We start from the raw sequence: 18,614 nt of genomic DNA on the forward strand, positions 1-18,614 counted from the left end.
GTAAAAGCTTTGGTGTACATGCTTCTATGTTTACATTTATTTAGAACAATATGCCATCACGGGGTATAATTTATTCATGCTACCCTCTGTGGGAAGAGGGACAAATTGGATCATTGTAACTACATTTGATGTATAAGAGCAGAAAAGCATGAAACATAAAATCATAATAGCAATGACTAAGATACTGAAGAGGTTTATACACACAAAAAATTACTGGCACTGTGTTTCTGTTGTTTTGGTGTTGTTGTTGTTGTTGTTTTGGCTCTGTGTTCTTTAAATATGTGTTTGTATTATATATTGGCTTATTAGCATGTCTCCCCTATTATTACTCTTTAACACTATCTAATTTACTAACTGTGTAATATCTAAATACTTTAAGTTTTCTGTTTTTCTATTTTTTTCTGTATAAAAATGCTATGTTAATAAATGTAGGACATCATCATTCCAGGCCCTTATTATGCAAAAAGGTTGTTTTTGTAATGAGTCAGACCACAGCATTTTTCTGTATTCCTTGACTGCTATGACATAACATGCCATGTTAGAAGTAAAACAATGAAATCTTAAAAGAAATTTATTACTGCAGGTGATCCTTGAGTGCATGCCAAAATATGAAACAACAGAGAAGAACAAGAAATTTGTATTAGAGAACTTCTTTCATTGTGCTCAGATATTTAAGCAAAGAAGCTTTTAAGTTTACCTTCAAATCCTAACAGTCAAATTTGGGAAATGAGGTGTTCGAGGGAGAAAAATGGAAAAATATCTCCATGCTTAAATTTTTAAATCATCTGACAATGACCTAAAAAATGCAAATGTGAACGGCACAAGATCAAAGAGGAATCACACAGAATTGGGGGGCCTGGTATTCCGGTCAACCTACGGGTCCCCAGCAGCAGGACACAGACACTCACAGCCCTGCCTTCTTTAATAGGGAATCACATAATAGATTCACAAGATGATTATAATAACTGATGAGAAATCTGTCTTCAGTGCAGAGTAAGTGTGTCTGACGAAGCCAGTTGAATGCTGTCAAGATGGCCATTTCGCATTGGATGGTGTATCTCTGATGGGTGTCTTAACCTAAAGGTCTCCTGGGGAAGCAGACCGAAGGTCTATGAACCAACCACTGCGCCAAGAGTAGAAATGGGCTCTCACCACAAGGAAACATCTGTCTGGTTCTAGGAGGTTAAACAATGCCTGTCCAGGTATGAAACCCAAAGCAAATCATGATTGGAAGACGAAAGCTAAAGAAAATTCGGCATCTTTTCCCGTTTAAGTGGCTTAAATTGCTATAACTTCACACATATACCCTCTGCTTAGATTCTAACCTCTCTGGATCATCCACTGCAGGTACAAAAATAAGCCATCGGGCTTCTGGCTTTGCAGTTAAAGGGAATTAGACCCTAATCAAATCATTCCAGGTATGCTACTTGGTTTGAATTGATTCTACATCATCTTTATTTTTTTTAAGTTACATTTTAGGTAGTTAACGTACCGTGCAATATTGGTTTCAGAAGTAGAACTTGTCTGGTCACTACTCGTCTCCTACACGCAGTGCTCCCCACACGTGCCCTCCTCCACTCTACATCATCTTTCTGTTTGCACTGAGTTTTCTATGAACCTGCTCTCATGAAAACGCTTGAAAGAGAAGTTTAAGGTAACCATCCCATTCATCCTCTTCCAAGGGGAAGTAGATATGACATTGGATAAGAGACTGGTATGATAAAACGGCAAGATGGAAAAAAGAGCAGTGTAAATGCAGATTTGGCAAGAAAAACTGAATTTTTCAAACCCCATTTCATTAGGTACGTATTCATATCTGCAAGGAGAGGACATACTCATGTTTTGCTGCTATTTATACCATTTCCCAACTACAATGCTTGTTTCATGATGTTTAATTAAGTGGTTAATGTCCTCTCTTCCCAATGTTAAGGTTATAATAGTATCTTCCGTTATTTGAAATTTAGGGAAATGTTTTGTGTCCTTGATGATAGATGGCTTCAAAGAAGTCATCTGCTCTGACACCCCAACTGTCAAATTCTTAACGTTAATGAATAGGTCCAGTTGTGGGGACCCCACAACACTCATAGTACAGAGTTTTGGAAAATATGAATGACAGACATAGACTCAAGAGACACTCTACCATGGACACTTTGCTTCCTTTTCTTCCATGCGACCTTTTAAATCTACATCCAGAATTATGACTTAATAGGTTTCATAGTTTATATCTTTTGAAATGACATTCTTTTGGGGTGCCTGAGTGGTGCAGTTGGTTAAGTGATCTCAAGGTCAGGTCGTGATCTCACAGTGGGGTTTGAGCCCCACATCGGGCTCTGTGCTGACAGCTCGGAGCCTGGAGCCTGCTTGGGATTCTGTGTCTCCCCTCTCTCTGCCCCTCACCCACTCACACCCTGTCTCTCTCTCTCTCAAAATTAAGTAAATATTAAAAATAAATTTAAAAAGAAATGACATTCTTTTGGATTTTTAAATTATATTAAGCCTTCACTGAGTGAATACAATAAATTTCTCTACACATTGTTTCTTGGCTTTTCAAATAAAAACTAAATTTCATGAATGCTATATGAGAAAAAATGGTAGGTACATAAAAAGAAAACAAAAAACTTCTAGTTTATATCTCGAAAGAATGACATTCTGCTCTTCTTCTTCATATTTCCTTCAATAACATGTATTGTTCATCCTTCATGTATTTTTCTCTCCCCTTTCAACTTGTCTTTTAAGATCTTTCCACTTTTGTAATTTGGTTAAGAAATGAAAAGGGGTTAAATTATTTTCACTTCTCCTGTAGCAGCTTCATGGTGCCTCTTCCAATTTCCCAGAGTATAAATTTCATATTGTATTCATGCAAGACAGCTTTAAAAGCAAAACAGCCAATATGATCCCCAGAGTGAAAATTCTAAATGGAAAGCTGTGAAAAAAATAAGTTTTGATAGGAGAAATTCCTAACATCGGCTAAATAAAACTTAATGTCGTACAATATGACCTAAAATGTCAAACGTTGTTCATTAAGACGTCAAATTTAAATGTGTGATTTATTTAAATTTACAAGTTCCAAAGTTTGATTTAATTTTTAAAAACTTGACAATGTGAAGAAAAGTGCCACGAATTAAAAAACAAATCCATGTAACCAAATTTAAAACGCATCAAGTATTACATATAGACCAGATGATCCAATGTCTTACCTTCATCATGAATTTCTGTAGGGGCAGAAGGAAAAGAGAGAAAATGTTATACATTTTTGCAAAGACTTCTTAAAAATATCTCTTATTTATAAAGATTCCACTGCTCAAAATAGAGTTAATGTGAACAATAAAAAAACTACCACCCTCACTGTGAGATCACAAGAAAACTTAGTATCAACTGCATGCTAGAGGAAAGCTGTAGCAGGCAAAACTCTTTGAAATTGTCTTTATATCAGTTTTTCCTACTTCTGTGAAAACATGCTGCTGTACTTTAATGCATGATTCGATTTATAACATAGCCACTAAGCACCAAAAGAACCAAAGGTATATTCTGAAAATGATACTCAAAAATGCTTTATAACTTTTTTTTATCTCTTGCATAAAAATGCAGTGATATAAAACAGCAACCCAACAAAGTTTAGTAAAGATAGTGGATTAGAAACAGGTAAGGTGGATTGTAAATTAAGAGGCTGCGATAAGCTGTTTACAGGTCATGCAAACAACAATAAGCAGGTTCTAGATACTACATATTCCGAGATGTGTATTTCAAAGAAAAACCACAAAAACTTTTCTCTTTTTCCCTTAAAACATTTCTCTTCTTATGATTTGCATATATAATAGCTCATTTTACTTCTGCAAAACCTAATTTGTACATACATTTCTTCATTTTTCTTTAGACCCATAAAATTTGACTGCCTCCTCTTAGAAGAGGTTCACAGATGCCAAAGAGCTAAGAAGGAAAAATAACAATATATTTCCAAACGTAGGGTTAAATTTAGCTGTCACAGTGTTTAAGTCCTAAAGAGAAAAGATACACACGTTCACATTCATTTTAAAGACAACAGCAAGGGGAAGTTATCTAACATAGTATTTGTAAATACCACAGTTATTTTCCTGAAACATACATGCATAGTAATTTACATGTTACTAAATGGAAACTCTACTTTCGGGTTTTTTTTTCATTTTTAATATTATATTTTTTAATGTTGTTTTTAAGTAATCTGTACACCCAACATGGGACTCAAACTCACAACCCCGATCAAGAGTTGCATGCTGTTCTGAGTGAGACGGACAGGTGACTCTTTAATATCAAAAATTTAAGGAAAATGTGTAAAGAACCATTTCATTCTTAGCTTTAAAAATATAGGCTGTTTGGTTACAATTTTGTAAGTGATATCAATGGTAAATGACATCAGAAAATTTATTTTCCATGATGAAACTGGCCAATCAGATCCTATTATGAGATCTCTAGTGATGTAAATATCACTAGATGAGGAATTAGGAAAAATCCTTTTTAAAGCCTTAATTAAAAGAAAAACACAATTCCAAACTTTTGGTACAGATCATAGCTTATAACAGATACTTTATTCATGAGTTTTTGGTTTTTTTTTTTTTTTTTTTTTTAATTGAGCTCAGTTTCGGAGATTTTTCCTTGAGAAATGTTCTCAGGCTGATTTTCTGTTTTCTAGGTTAAACTACATCAGAACTGTAATAAATAGAGAAAAGAACGGTCAGGAGAGTCAGAACAGAGGGCTGCTATTTACAATTCCTAAGTAGTGTCTTAACTACAAGAAGGGCAAGTCACTGGGGAGAGTAATCCTGATATAGGATAAAAGAGAACAAATACTGAAAATTAGCAAAGGCCAAAATATCCATCTGCAGCATGAGAAAGAACAGCTCATGTACCAGACACACATTACCAAAAGATAATCAAAAACATGAAAGATTACTTGTGGCATTACTGACATTAACCTTCTGTGCAAACCACCGGTTGGTCCGTTTGGCTCAAGCACAACTGATAACCAAGTGATAACATTATGACAAGTTCAAAGGGGATCACTGGGGAATGAAAAAGCAAGCAAGATACATTAAAACAAAAAGGATATATATGCAATTTAATCTCAATGTAAACACTGCCTAGATATGATAAAAAGCAACAGAAAAAAGAGTAACAAAATCCTTTAAAAGGTGCTGACATGATTAAAAGAAGAAACTCATGCCTAAAGATAAATATTGAAGAGAATAGGCTTGATTTAGGTTAGAGAGTATCACCTTATGCTTCCACTTTACTGAAAGAATTATTTATTTCCCTCATGCAAAGGTCATTAGATAAAAGCTAAAATTCTATTAGACAAGATACAGAAACAGAGGACTATAAACGAAGGAAGAGTCCAGGCACCAAGGTGAATTGACGCTGCTTTCTGTCTAGAAGAAACTGGTGGAGGATGAAACACAAGGGGGAGATTTTAGTTCTTTAGGGTAAAGGGCAAGTGGCAGTAACCCAGTGTTCAAGGGTTAGTGTAAATGACTTCCGAATTGGTAGGTCCGATGAAGCTTCAAACGTGAGCAAGAGCTGGAGGCAGAGCCCCCATTACGCTACGTTCACATGAACCAGGAAGAGAATTAGACATCCTTGAGCTGTAACTCACAGATAGATGGCCATGAGGGGGGCCAATGGATGGCAAACGGAAGCAGAATAGTCTTTGGTCTGTAAGTTTATGTCATTTGATCTGGCACAGCTGAGAGACCTGAAGGGCTTTCTTGGCATATGCAAATTATTATGAGTAGGAAAACAAATCAAATAGCAATCCTCCTTTAGGAAAATTGTAATCAAACACGGGACATCAAGAGAATGCATAATTACACTCAATCCATTGCTGGTATAAAGAAAGAAACCGTGATTCAGGAGACCGAAAAAGCTCCTCTACCATAGCTAGGCCTTTCAGTTCAACTTTGAATTTTTTAAACTGTTATTTCAGTGGTGCCTGGGTAGCTCAGTCGGTTAAGCATCAGACTTCATTTCAGGTCATGATCTCACAAGTTTGTGAGTTCAAGCCCCATGTCGGGCTCTGTGCTGACAGCTCAGAGCCTGGAGCCTCCTTCAGATTCTGTGTCTCCCTCTCTCTGTGCCCCTTCCCTGCTTGCGTTCTCTCTCTCCCTCTCTCCTTCTCTCTCAAAAATAAAAATTAAAAAATTTTAAATAAAATAAACTAAAACAAGCTGTTATTTCAGTTTTATGAAATGACAACTGATTTAAAAATGTAATACTTCTATACATGGACCTTAGAGTTTTAAAAGAACCTTTACTGAAATAATCTTCTCAAAAATTATATAGATCTGGAATTAGCACAAAATAAACATTTGGGGGCTTGTCACTAAAAAGAATCATCCAATCCAACAATCTGAAAGGCTAGGGCAAAATTTTGATGCAGGAGGACCTTTTAAAATGAAGTTTCCACCGAGGGCAGGAAAAGTCCTACTTTGCACACAGGCTATCCACTGAATTTCTTATTTGCCATCTTTTCTCTTGCATGTAGCAAGATGCTAGGATTTCTCCATAATCCCCCAACTGGTAACCTCTACTTTGCAAGTGGGGATATACATCTGGTAAATTTCACGATGTTGAAAAAAGAAAAAGACCTCTCACCACCAAAGACTTGAGGTTATTGGTGACTATCTGTTTAACTGAAGTATAAGTGACAGGCAATGTTTTATTAGTTTCAGGTGTATGACATTGCTTCACCAATGTATAGATTACGTAAAGCTCCCCACTGTAAGTGCAGTCACCAAACATTATGACAATATTATTGACTATATTCCCTATGCTGTACTTTTCATCTCGGTGGCTTATTTTATAACTGGAAGTGTGTACCTCTTAATCCGCTTCACCCATTTTGACCATCGCCCCCGCCCCACCGCCACGTTCCCTCTGGCGACCACTAGTTTGTTGTATGTATGAGTCTGTTTCTGTTTTTTTTGTTTCTTCATTTGTTTTTTAGATTCTACATGTAAGTGAAATGACCTGGTATTTATCTTTCTCTGTCTGACTTCACTTATCATAATTCCCTCTAGGTCCATCCATGTTGGTGGTTATTTTAAATTAATAATGTTCCCAATATATTTGAGGGACCAAAAGAAGTTTAAAAGTAACAACTCCAAGGTCCAAGTGTATATCAATATATACTATCTAATAGGATATATGTATGCATATTTGTAATAACAAAACCCTCAACTATTTCTCTTATGATAAAAATACTGTATGTAAATACTTAACTTTCTAGGGATTCTCCACTGAAAATATCCAAAACTGAACTGATTGACAGGCATGTTGACTGCAGGCCCAGAGATCATCTAAAAGGGGCACAGCTTTCATTACCATGAAGGAGCAGTGATACCTGTAATCACTGAGCCTGTGGCTATGCTCTCACATGGCTCATAATAATAACTACCTGGTTACAGGTGCATGCTCATATCTTTTAAATAATTCACTATATTTGGGGGGCAGATTGGTCATCACTGTTGTCATTTTCAACCGATTGACAATTCTGTACAGAAAGGATTTACATGAACTGCCTTTTCTTTTGAGTGTCATGAATTTGACAATATATGTGTGTGTAATTATCCACTTCTTCTTTTGAAGGGCAAAGAAAAATAAATGCTTCTGAAAGGCTACCATAAATCCTCCCATTTTGGCTCGCTGACACAGGTTTATAAATCACTGAGCTGCATGAACGCCTAAAATATGAAGTAAAAGAGCTATTTAGGGCTTTCCTCTTTTTGTAGCTTGTCTCGTGAAAAAAATTTCTCTAAATCAAAACCAACAAATTGATCTCTGCACAAAACATATGGATCATAATGACCCGAAGATACATAAAGCCTCACCTATACTCAGATCACCACCTACATATAAAAAATTATGTATACCAGGGTGTCTGACTTTGGCTCAGGTCATGAGCTCATGGTTCACGAGTTCAAACCCCATGTCGGACTCTGTGCTGACAGCTCAGAGCCTGGAGCCTGCTTCAGATTCTGTGCCTCCCTCTCTCTCTCTCTCTGCCCCTCCCCAGCTCATAATCTCTCTCTGTCTCTCAAAAATGAATTAACGTTAAAAAAATTTTTTTAATTGTGTATATCAAAGTATAGAACATTCTATTTTTTTCCAAACCATTTCAAACACGTATGAACCTTGAAAACATGAAAGCATTTCACAGGCCCTCACATGGCAGTACATGCACATGAAAACACATTACTGTTTTTAAACTGCTATTCAGTTAGGAACATTTGAAAGAATTTTGTATCTTACCAATTACAACAGCATCAACGTATTCCTGAAAAGAGCAAGTATGTGTACGAGACCTCATTCGGACTACAGACACTGCTCCACATCTGACAAATATCACACTGTTTTCCATCCCTTTGTTCCAGCTCCACCCAACCCCACGCACGAGGCTACCACGCTAGAGGCCTGCAACCCCAGGCACCACGCCAGAGGCCGATGCTATGGGTGAGGGGTGCCAGAAGGCTGGGGTGCAGTAGACAGAAATAACAGGCAATCTATCACCTGCTACTCCAGACCCACCAATGTTATTCTCCCTTCGTGTGTGAAGAGCGACATTTGATTACTCAATGGGCTTATGATTAAATGCAAAATACTCAAAGATGCTCAAAGAGACACTGGGAAACCAGTGGAGAGAGGAAGGGCGGGAAGGGGGGAGGAAGAGACTGATTAAGACTGATTGACCTTTGATGAAGCTATCCGGAATTATACTATCAGAAAATTTACAAAGGAGCCATTTGCCTTTCCATATATATGTAAATTTTACAGGGCTCCTAAAGGTCTTAATCTGCGGTTGGTAAATGCCCTGTGTAGTTAAGTAAGTATAACTGTTTTTTTTTTTTAATTTTTTTTTTCAACGTTTTATTTATTTTTGGGACAGAGAGAGACAGAGCATGAACGGGGGAGGGGCAGAGAGAGAGGGAGTCACAGAATCGGAAACAGGCTCCAGGCTCTGAGCCATCAGCCCAGAGCCCGACGCGGGGCTCGAACTCACGGACCGTGAGATCGTGACCTGGCTGAAGTCCGACGCTTAACCGACTGCACCACCCAGGCGTCCCAACCTTTTTTTTTTTTTTTAATTTTTTTTTCAACGTTTATTTATTTTTGGGACAGAGAGAGACAGAGCATGAACGGGGGAGGGGCAGAGAGAGAGGGAGTCACAGAATCGGAAACAGGCTCCAGGCTCTGAGCCATCAGCCCAGAGCCCGACGCGGGGCTCGAACTCACGGACCGCGAGATCGTGACCTGGCTGAAGTCGGACGCTTAACCGACTGCGCCACCCAGGCGCCCCTAGTAAGTATAACTGTTAAAATGGGACGCCTGTCTCAGAACAAAGTGATGGCAAAGAGTACCACATTCCAAACTTACTGTTATACCACCAAAAGGGGCGGCTGAAAATCGGCCTGCTGCCCTTGGCTGACCCCCAGCTCTGGTCTTCCAGAAGCGGTCGGGGAGCAAAAAGATGGTTCGTGGAAGGAGGTTTTGGGAGCTTCTGAGTCCTGCTCTTGCCCACCCAAGCCTGCCCTCACCTCAAGCCCAGAGAGAGTGGCTTCGGGGACACCTGTGTCCCCCAGGAGGTGGGACACAAGAGACCGGTGTCCGACTGTGCCTGGAGATGAAGACGAAGGGACGGGCTAGGCAGGCCGTGGCAGCAGAGGGCAAGGAGGGGGCTTGCTGTTAGAGACAGGCTGCTCCAGAAAGAGCTGGCCTGGGGATGTCCGTAATGCCCCCAAGAGGCCTTGGGACAAGGCAGTCGTCACCACCGACCAGCTGGGGGATCATTGGCTGAGGCAAGAGAACCATAGGTCAGATTTCTGGTGACGGGCATTCCCCAGAAAACCGTCCCAAGTGCCCCAGAGAGTGCTCACCTTAACACCTGACAAGCCCAATGAAGGTCACTGTCATCAAGAAAGACTTCCTGCCAGGGGCACGTGGGTGGCTCGGTTGGTTAAGCAGTTAAGCATCCGACTTTGGCTCAGGTCATAATCTCGCAGTTTGTGGGTCGGAGCCCCGGGTCGGGCTCTGTGCGGACGGCTCAGAGCCTGGAGCCTGCTTTGGATTCTGTGTCTCCCTCTCTCTGCCCCTCCCCTGCTAGCTCACTCGCTCTCTCTCACAAAAATAAACATTAAAATTTTTTTTAAAAAAGACTTCCTGCCAACTTCCCTCTTCTTCCATGTTCCTGCTGCACCCTGACAGGGGCAGGAGCGCTGGGCAACGGGCAAGGGTGTGAGGACCCTGGCAGAGCGAAGTAAGAGGCAGCTTCTCACCCCTTCCCCCCTCCCCTCCTGGGTTCCAGCCTGGGGTGGCCCGAGCTCCAACACAGGTCAACCTACATTAACTTCAGACCCCCCCACCCCAATTACATAGGATTGCATGATTTGGTTACCAAAATGAGCCTTTTGTGACTTGAAATGACTGGGGGAGGGGTTCTTACTGTCTGAATATAAGAGAGGTCATGGGACCCATCCTAATTTAAGGAATGGGACAAAGGAGTAGAGGCCCCATAGAGCAGGTGGGTAGGCAGGGGGTTAAACTGCTTTTCTGTTACCCTTCAAGGTACCGGTTACAGTCGAATTTCAAACTTCTAATGGAAAATATGTAAGATTTGAACTACATGAGTCTTCAAAGAAAGGAAGAGCTCAAACCAAAAATTTACCGAGTCATATACTCATAATGATTACCAGTTTCCTCAAAACATGCCAGGAGGAATTTTCATTATATGATATCTAGATGGCAGCATATTTCAGCATCAATGTTTTATTGTTAATATAATGGTACTATCTTAGAACAAGAAAGGACTGGTCCAGATTCTAATCCTATAGATGAGGAGATAACAGTCGACAGATAGCCTACATAAGGTTATAAAGCTAGTTACTCGCAAAGCTGAACTGCATGATTTTCAGCTCAATGTTACTTCCTTTTCTTTCTCAGACCCAGAAAGCAACCTCAACTGCGAAGATTTACGAATAAACTTGATAAGAATGAAGTCTGAGATGTGAAATTGTTACGAAAATGAGAGAAAGAAAAGCCACACGGTGAGGTAGGTCAAGAGTAACCAGACACAGGGAGGAAGAGAGGGAAACACTTACAGACAAAGGAAAAGAGGGTTCCCATTTGTTCATGAATTCTATTTCCAGATTTGAAAGTGGCTTGACTGGTTGGTTCAAGAAAAAGTGATCTCTGGGTACAGCACCTAAGTTGACTAATGGAAGTAAAGGGGCACCAAAATGAGAAAAGACAGACTCATTTTAGGACAGCGGACATTGGCAGGGAGCCACCAAAAGACGACCAACATGTTCGTAGAGACAGGCCTTTATTCCCAAGACAAGAAGAGTGTAAAGCTTGGACCAGAACTCTAACTATAGGCACAGAAGACATGAAATTTCAAAACAACAACAACAAAAAAGTTGAACAGAATTAGTAATCGTTTAGCTACGAAGAGACAGATGATGAGTTTACATTCTCGCCAGAAATATAATATAGAAGTAGCAGGTCTCAAAATTATATGGGTATCATCATCATGGAAATGGCAATTAAAAAACACAAAAAAGCTTTCCATCAATATAAAGGGATGCAGTAAGTGAAAAAGAGCCAAGATTCACAAAAAGCCAAGTGAACATGCATTCGTTTCACTGGTAGAAACACCACTGAAAGGCTACTGAAAATCAGGTAGCAAAATGCTCAAAAATATTGTGAATATCAAGAGACTCATATCCCAGGATCAGGGAAAATAATAAATATAGAATGAAGCCATCGGTCAAGCCAATCTTTAAAAGTCAATATTTGGGGCGCCTGGGTGGCTCAGTCGGTTAAGGTTCTGACTTCGGCTCAGGTCATGATCTCAGGCTTCATGAGTTCAAGCCCCACATCGGGCTCTGGGCTGACAGCTCGGAGCCTGGAGCCTGCTTCGGATTCTGTGTCTCCCTCTCTCTCTGCCCCTCCCCTGCTCTTGCTCTGTCTCTCTCTCTCTCAAAAATAAACAAATATTAAAAAAAAAATTTTAAGTCAATATATTAAGTCACAAAGCAAATAAAAACAAAATAATACAACAAAAATAATAAAACATGCTTCCCTGTTTTGCATGCTCGGGAAAAAAAGTGTTGGTGAGACTCTAATTTCCATTCAGAATTAAAGGTATTCAGGGTGTTCAGGACTGTAAGGATTCTTCTCTCCTTTCAGCAGATGAGGAAAGTGACATCGGAGTAGTAACATGGCCACCTTACATGATTTGTCACAATGTTGGTCCAGACTTTGCCTCCAGAACCCTGTCACCTGCATCTTTCCTCACAATACTGACAACACCTGTACTTTTAAAGATTCCATTAATACAGATAACAGACTATGTCTATAGAGCATGGAAAACATAAGAGCTAAGCAGGAGGGCTTTAAGAGTAAGTAGTCGAGATTTGTTGGATAAGAGATAAACAATTCTGATTCCTGTTGATCAGAAGCCTATCATAATTACAAATTATATAGAAAGCATATACTTCTAGGTAGGGAGAGTTTTCCAATCTACCTCATTTCAGACGAAGCAAAACCAAAACTTCGTAAGGTTCTACGTAGAGACCAGTACAATATGTGTTCATTACAAGATAGCAGTTAGTTTGAATACTCATAGTACAAGCCACACTCGGAAGCAAGACAGAAAGATTAGAGGCAATAGGAAACATGCACTTGTTTAAGATCACAGTTTCTTTGTAAATACATGGAAACACATACCCATTTTTCCACATCAACTTGCTGGGGAAAGAAAAAGCCAAAATAAATAACAAGCAAACAAATAAATGCCTGGCAAAGTTTCAATTACTGTCATATAAATAAATGGTCCCTGCACCAAAATCTTCCATTTCTAATGGAAAATGAAAGTACTCAAATTGTAATTAATAACATTTAATCTCAAACAAACCAGAAAAAGTCAATTAACTTACTAATCGGAATTTTTAAAGTTATTAAGCTGGAAAAGCACCAGGTACACGAAATCATAACAATCCAACATATTCAAAACCAAATATGAACACTGATCTGATTCTCAAACCTAATAGGCTTCCAGATTTAGGGACCAGTCTTCTCCTCTAACTGTAAGTATCTATTTAATGAAAATAGAAATATAGCGGTCAATTTAGAAATACAGCATCTAACCATAAAAATCTCTCATGAAATAAAAGTAAACTTTCTCTTACCCCAATCTTCCTCACATTGTATAAAATGTCACAATATAACAAAAGGCATGCCTTGCCAAAAAATCCTGAAATTGTATCAGCATCAAATTTTTTTATTGCATTTATTAATGAATGCATGTTAGTCTCATAATCATTATGAGATTCCTTAAAAATATCAGTGAATAAAATTATATTCCAAAGTATAAAATAGAATTAAAAAAAAAAACCCATATGTCAACAAAGACTGTCTGTCTCTACAATGCCCTCGGTTCCTAGCAAATCAATCAGAAAAAAAAAATAAAAGTCAACTTTAAGTCTCAGAGTTGTTTGCAAAACCCACCCCCCCAATATAACACCTATGATTGGTATCTTGTGAGACTTGAGGTTTGTTTCAGACTCTTCATACACTAAGTTTATTTGTAACTTTTTTCCTTAGGCAACTCATTAATTGGGGAAGATCTAAGGCTAGTTAGGCAGAAATCTTGGGCCATGGCCAGGAATCTGCATCCCTTAGTAAGCAAGCTTGTGGAAGGAAATGTGCACAAATGTAACACACAGTGGTTATTTTTAAAATATTAGACAGTGATATAAAAATATCAACTTAAGTACACAGGTGGAATTGTTTTGAAGCCCCAGGAGGCTACTTACAAGACAGCATTTTGGTTTATTTAATAATTTATTTAGTCCTCTGAAAAATCTGTTACAAGTTTTAAAAACACACAATTGCTTTTTGAGAACAACTTACTGAATGGAAAGACCTGGTTTTCACTCTAAATTTTTAAGATACTTGGCTGTGATATAAAGTTCAAGTCCTCATTTTAAACTTTAACTTATTTACAACGGGATGACTTTGTTTCTTCAGATACTGGGGCAGAGGGAAACAATTTAATCGTGACTAGTTGTAATATAGTTACCATTTACTTTTCTACCTCCCAAGGACAAATCCTTGTATTTGTTCTCTTTCAAGAGCAGTAATTCAAGAAAATGTGAAATGATTTCCTTTAAATAGTTGTCGGGAAAACAAAATATGCCATATTTGCAATGACTCCGTTGATGAGCAAAGACAGTTTATTAATCCATCATTTTCACTTCTAAATGTTAAACATTCTCTCTCTCTCTCTCTCTCTCTCTCTCTCTCTCTCTCTCTCTCACACACACACACACACACACACACACACACACACGCATTTGCATCACTGCAAAGATAAAGTGTTGTAGGATTTTTCTAGAAGAAAGAACTTGTAATCAAAAGTCAGTAACTAACGTTAGTAATAGAAGCTCTCTACTGATCTATAGTTACAAGGAGAAACAATTTCTTAAAAGTAGCAAGAATTAGTAGCAATATAACAAACTCAGTATCCCAATACCCAAAGAAAGGCTTAGCAACAGCATGTGCTGGAGGTGAATTATCACATCAACACAAAAGACAAGACAAATGGCCCACAGATTTAAAAGACTAAACGGCAATAAAGTTGTAATTATGCATAAGCAAGGCAGAGCGATTTCATGACACATCTCTTACTAATGTTAACAAGAACCATTTCATTAAATGCCTGCAAAAGGTGAAGAGGAGAATGATTTCTGTGGAGATAATTGAGGAAGGGAAATATAAAGTTCACAATAACCTTGATTAATTTTATAGTTTAAATAATTACCAAATCCATAAAGCATATAAGACAAATGAACATTTATTCTAATCATTTATTATCCAAATATTTGGGATTTTAAAAATGTGCAGAAACTACATTAGAGAAAATAAATATATTAACATCTCTAGAAAATTACATTAAGTATTCTATCATAATAAGACTAAAAAAAATGGCAACCTCATTTTTCAAAGAAAACAAAACTGCCATTAAGGAAAATAAAAGAGTAGTTTAAATTCCAAGTTGATTTAGCAAAGGACAGAAGTTAAAAATATAGTATAAAAGCAATTAATTCTAAATTGTATCATTATATGAAAGATGAAATATTCATATGACATCTCTTTGTATTCATATTTTAATTAATACTTTCAGGATATATAAATTGTTTATAAAATATGAATTTTGGTTATTTCTTTCAAATTGCTTGAGTTAATGGGGCGCCTGGGTGGCGCAGTCGGTTAAGCGTCCGACTTCAGCCAGGTCACGATCTCGCGGTCCGGGAGTTCGAGCCCCGCGTCAGGCTCTGGGCTGATGGCTCAGAGCCTGGAGCCTGTTTCCGATTCTGTGTCTCCCTCTCTCTCTGCCCCTCCCCCGTTCATGCTCTGTCTCTCTCTGTTACAAAAATAAATAAACGTTGAAAAAAAATTCAAATTGGTTGAGTTAAGCCTTACTGTGTAAGGTGAAGAATTTTATTATCATTAAATCTGTAAGTCACATATTAAGCAGTTACTATGTGCCAGGCTTTGAACTAAATGTTTTACATGTAATCTTCTTATCTGCATTTTATATAGAAGATACAAATGACATATAAAGGTGTTACAAATCCTCCACAATGAAAAAATGTCACTTAGTTATTAAACAATGGAACTTGACCTTGACATTGTGTCTCTAAAGGCAAAGCCCCACACTCTCATGCCACTACTTGGTACACCATATTCAAGTTACATCATCTTTTTTTTTCCTTGTCTCAAATTTTTATTCTGCATTCAATTTGAAATTGCTCAACAGCCTATTTCTTCAAGTTTATTCCTTTTGAGAGACAGAGAAAGAGAGTGCACCGGTGTACAAGTGGGAGAGAGGCAGAGAGAGAGAGACAGACAGACAGACAGACAGAGAGAATCCCAGGCAGGCTCTGCACTGTCAGCACAGAGCCCAATAAAGGGCTCAAACCCAGGAACCATGAGATCATGGCCCAAGCTGAAATCAAGAATCTGACTCAACAGCCTATTTGTTAGTTAAGTGCAGCCCAGTATAATATGTTAACATCAAGATAAGAGAAAGAAAAATGTACCTATAACATCAAACATGTTATTTAGTATCACTTGTTCAAAGCATGTTTGGTTTTTTGCATAGATACATTTACAGTGTTTGTTTATTGTTGACAGAGAGAGAGAGAGAGAGAGAGAGAGAGCAAGCAGGGGAGGGGTAGAGAGGGAGACACAGAATCCAAAGCAGGCTCTAGGCTCCGAGCTGTCAGCACAGAGCCCAATACGGGGCTCAAACTCAAGAACCATGAGATCATGACCTGAACTGAAGTCTGACACTTAACTGACTGAGCCACCCAGGTGCCCGAAGAATTTTTAATATCCAGGCATAACACAAACAATCAAAATCTTTAATGCATGCCGACAATCCACTACCCTGCTGTTAAATTTTTTTGAGTAATAAATTAGAGAAAAGTGAAAAAGAAATTCTCTACCCTACAAATAATTCTCTACCACACAGGCTGTTTATTATTAAGATTGGAATAGGGGAGCAGGGACATGAAAATTCGCACACTGTGTTCCAGCATTCAAAACACGATGAAGTCATCTAGATTTTTTAAAGCAAATTATGATTTGGAGAGGCCATGTTTTTAATGAATATATTCATTTCAGAATATACTGAATTCTGAATATATTGAATAATGAATATATTCAGTTCAGAAAAATATGCAAGCCATGAGTATAGAGTTTGCTGAAATTTTACTGAGTAAATGAGCCCATGTACTCAGCTCCAGATCTAAACAGAGGACACGACCATGACCTAGAAACTTCCTTCACACCCTCCCCAAAGATAGCAATTATTCTATCACTATTAATTTAAATATTTACTTATTTTTTTTTTATTTTTTTTCAACGTTTATTTATTTTTTTGGGGGGGACAGAGAGAAACAGAGCATGAATGGGGGAGGGGCAGAGAGAGAGGGAGACACAGAATCGGAAACAGGCTCCAGGCTCTGAGCCATCAGCCCAGAGCCTGATGCGGGGCTCGAACTCACGGACTGCGAGATCGTGACCTGGCTGAAGTCGGACGCTTAACAGACTGTGCCACCCAGGGGCCCCTACTTACTTTATTTTTGAGAGAGAGAGAGAGAGAGAGAGAGAGGATGAGCAGGGTGGGGGAAGAGAAAGGGGGAGACAGAGAATCCCAAGCAGGCTCCACACTGTCAAGTGGTGTGAGATACAGGGCTTGATCTCAGGAACGTGTGAGATCATGACCTGAGCTGAGATCAAGACTTCGACGCTTAACCGACTGAGCCAGCCAGGCACCCAAGTTTTACTTTTCTTATTTTGAAAATATAGACTATGTTCTCTTAGTGGACATTAAGTTTGTAAAACTCATCACACTGTCGTGGGTAGTAGGAATTAATTCATTTTCCTGGCTTTGTAACACCCTTTTGTATGAATATATCACAATTTGCATATCTATTCAACAGCTGAAGGAGCAATTAGTGGTCTACTGCAACTTGGAAAGGGAACTAATGAAATTTTCTCTCATTTTTCAACAAGACCTCACGCAAACAATAGAAGATTCAAAATAAATTAAAACTGCTTTGTTTTGGCTTACATGTTTCCTTCCTCTGCCTCCCCACACAAAACATGGATTCCTTGGTGCCTAGTTATTAATTGAATAAGTTACCAGACTGCCATTTAATAAGGAATTAAAAGAAAGCCACATTATATGCTTTTATTAAATATCGGCATATAGGTAGGTCAATCACATCTCAACAAGCAATGAGCTCATCCCTTGGCAGCAGGAGGGGAAAGAAACTAATATCATTAAGAACCTACTACCTGTACTAGGTATTTTTATATTTATATTTTTATATTTTATATTATATTTATACTCACTTTCTCTCCTATAAATATTAGTCTCAACAGAAAGGATTTTTTTTCTTTTCTTTTCTTTTTAATTTTCATACATATTTATAAATAATAGAATTGCATGGGGGGCTGGGGGGCTCAGTCGGTTAAGCGTCCGACTTCCGCTCAGGTCATGATCTCACCGTCTGTGAGTTCGAGCCCCACGTCGGGCTCTGTGCTGACGGCTCAGAGCCTGGGGCCCTTTTCAGATTCTATGTGTCCCTCTCTCTCTGCCCCTCCCCTGTTCATGCTTTGCCTCTCTCTGTCTCAAAAATAAATAAATGTTAAATAAATAAATAAATAAATAATAGAACTGCAGATTTGCTGGACCTCAAACTGAGGTGTTTACTTAAACGCTCTCAGGAGCAAGCCACATAATATTAAAATGGAAAATACAAAGTATTAAATTAGAACAAATAGATGTGGTGCTAATGTTAAGGAAATTATAAATAAATAAAAAATAAATTATACATATATAAATCATACGTATATAAGTTATAAATAAAAAAGAAGTATGTCTCCACAGTTCAATATGGAATGTGACTTGTATTTAATTTTTTTTAATTAAAAAAAATTTTTAATGTTTATTTACTTTTGAGAGACCGAATGCGAGTGGGTTAGGGGCAGAGAGAGAGGGAGACACAGAATCC

General features: G+C 38.3%; 1 protein-coding gene across 11 annotated transcripts in view; it reads right to left on the bottom strand.

The window, feature by feature from the left end:
• RYR2 (ryanodine receptor 2) overlaps positions 1-18,614 on the bottom strand; it is a 756,924-nt gene that overhangs the window by 451,005 nt on the left and 287,305 nt on the right. For 8 of the 11 annotated variants that reach the window (XM_043596212.1, XM_043596213.1, XM_043596210.1 and 5 more), the window contains exons 4-5: positions 12,754-12,774; positions 3,198-3,212 (exon numbers count right to left, since the gene is read on the bottom strand). In XM_043596212.1, coding sequence (XP_043452147.1) covers positions 3,198-3,212; positions 12,754-12,774 — 36 coding nt within the window. The remainder of the gene's footprint in view (positions 1-3,197; positions 3,213-12,753; positions 12,775-18,614) is intronic. The other 3 variants (XM_043596215.1, XM_043596214.1, XM_043596207.1) reach the window with 1 other exon arrangement.

The sequence above is a fragment of the Prionailurus bengalensis genome, chromosome D2, assembly GCF_016509475.1.
Source record: "Prionailurus bengalensis isolate Pbe53 chromosome D2, Fcat_Pben_1.1_paternal_pri, whole genome shotgun sequence".
In the NCBI taxonomy this organism is placed as follows: Eukaryota; Metazoa; Chordata; class Mammalia; order Carnivora; family Felidae; genus Prionailurus; species Prionailurus bengalensis.